A 2,541-nucleotide genomic window follows, 5' to 3' on the forward strand; every position below is an offset into this window, starting at 1 on the left:
ATCTAAATTAATCATGTAAATAATTAATCAATTTAAACCTATCAATGACTTATAATTATCTATTGATTAATCTTGTAATTAAATTTATTATTAAACACAAAAGGATAGTTTAAATTAATCTTTTAATTAAATATTAACTTATTCAAATTTATCTCATAATATTTAGGGTTTTTATTTTAATTATCTAAGGCATGCAAAAAAAATGGATTTTAGTACAATTCATTTTAGATAATCATAAAAAATAACCACATAAATCAGATTAGCTAGAAAATCCTGAAATTTTGGTTTTGAGTTGAACTCACGTCGTGACAAAGGCTCTGTCACATCATGAGCAATATATTTCGAATTTTTTTGGTTCAGTTCATCTCATGCACTTTCAGTGTTAGACAACTAGATAGCTCTGACCCTATTGATGTAATTTATTAGTTATAACTAAACGTATAATGTGGAAAATCACTTAACAATTAAGAAAGACACATACTACCTATAAGGATTTATGTCTGAACACTTTGAAGGCAACATGAATGAATAACAAAACTAACATGAACCCTAGCAAATTCGAAAACAATGATTTAGGGTTACATACCTTAGATTTGTTGTAGCAAACAAATCAATTCAATCCTTCCTTTGTAGAGCTTGAGAAGCTAGCACCAAAACTATGATGCCTCTAATGGTTTGCACCTAAACGCTAGAAGTAAAAGGCACTTGAGGAGAAAGGAAGGAGAGGAAAAAATCAACTATTCTTCTGAGAGAACAAGTGGCCGAAAATAGGAGACACTAAGGCCCTTCTTATTCCAGCACAGGAAACCCTATAAACCCTAATTTGAACGTATAATGTTATCATTTCAATTTCGGATGGTTATCTAGTTTCCTTATCATTATGGAGGCTTCCAGAAACCTTAATTAGGGTCTCAAAAACCGTCCACTATAGGAATGTCGTGGAACCTCTCATTTGTTCAAACTATTGAACAAATACAGCTTAGCCTTTGCACTCTCAATCAATTCTAATTAATCCTGAAACTAATTCTAGTTAATTTCTGATTAATTTTTAATAATTTATTACTATTTCAAATTAATATATTAAAAAATCATTTATTGCAATTTATTAATCACACAATAAGTTAATAAATTATACTATCTCTACAAATATCATTATAACCAAGTTCTAGTTATGAGGGCAAACCAAAAAAAGATTTTGCTTTTAATTATAAGTATATATTAATTTAGTTACGAGCTTAAACATATTAATTTAACAAAAAAAACCTTATTTACCTCATGTGTTACTTTATTTTATTATTTTTTTGGGGCGGAGAGGAGATTTTGTGAGGAATAAAGGTAGGTTGGAGATGATCTAATTAAATGACACAATAAATAATTGTGCCCCCAAAAATAATAACCGAAGTATGAAAAAATATATTTAAGTTTTTTTTTATGAATGTTACGATTAATGCTGGTTAATAACACAGTTTGGGTAAATTCATATTTTTCTAGTTTTCTTTCTCAAATTGAAATACTATACACAAACGCATTCTGATTTTCCTAACATACATATATATATATAGCTCGATCATTAATTAATAAGGTTTTTCGCCAATGTAGTTACCAGGAGGATCATAATTGCAAGTCACAAACCATGCACCATTCAGGCACTTAGCCCTAGCACACCCGATGCGAATCGAGTTTTTCCAAACCATTTGAGTATAATGCCCACACATCTTGAACGGCTTACATGTGTTTGAATGGTAATTGTAATCACGTTTTTCATCCGCCCACAACTTTACCGCATCCAAACCCGTGAACTCTCCCGTGCCCCATGCAATATTCTCACCATATTTTGGATTGTGTGAGTGTATTAGCGCGCAATCCTTCCTTTTATTGGCATAACTTTCTGCAAATTTAGCCACATTTGCATCCCACTGCATAGGCCCCATACCAACCACCTTTCGAACATCATTGTGGGCTTTCACATAGTCTTGTGGTGCATTATGTGAATGAGAGAAATGTAGGAATGATACGAAAACAACATAAACAAGAGACATGTAATGTGGGTATCCCATATTGCAATAAGTTTAGTGAAATTAAATGAAGATATGAATCGTATTTATAGGGAGAAACTGATGTGATTATGAATTCAATCACACTAAGGTGAAAACCTGGACGATATTTTTCATGGAGCAAAAGGTTGCAAATACTTTATTCAACTCAAATTTTAGGTAGAATAACCACCATACCTAAATCCCAAACGTAGTAAACTAATGAAGTTCTCATATACATATTGAAACATAGTTATGATATTTCGTATTTAATAGTTTAATATTGGCACGTAAAATTGAACTTAAACCATAAGGTTAGCAGATTACAGGAGTACTCCTTAAACTTACCTAACTTCGCCTTCCAAGTTATTAGATTTTTAATGGAAACTAGGTTATATGTCGCGGAAACCACATTTATAAAAATAATTAAACTTTTATAGTAAACTCATAATTAATAATGAGTTATTTTCGACAAATTATTAATTAAACATGATTTTATAGGATTTTT

The 2,541-nt window shown here is 30.7% G+C and overlaps 1 protein-coding gene across 1 annotated transcript; it reads right to left on the reverse strand.

The window, feature by feature from the left end:
• Positions 1 to 1,443: 1,443 nt before the first annotated feature.
• On the reverse strand, positions 1,444 to 2,169 carry LOC144997467 (pathogenesis-related protein PR-1 type-like). Its single transcript, XM_078957377.1, has one exon. The coding sequence runs from the start codon at positions 2,055 to 2,057 to the stop codon at positions 1,575 to 1,577; it is 483 nt and encodes a 160-aa protein (XP_078813503.1). The 5' UTR covers positions 2,058 to 2,169; the 3' UTR covers positions 1,444 to 1,574.
• Positions 2,170 to 2,541: the final 372 nt, after the last annotated feature.

Source organism: Lactuca saligna, chromosome 5 (genome assembly GCF_052625555.1).
Source record: "Lactuca saligna cultivar CGN05327 chromosome 5, ASM5262555v1, whole genome shotgun sequence".
Lineage (NCBI taxonomy): Eukaryota > Viridiplantae > Streptophyta > Magnoliopsida > Asterales > Asteraceae > Lactuca > Lactuca saligna.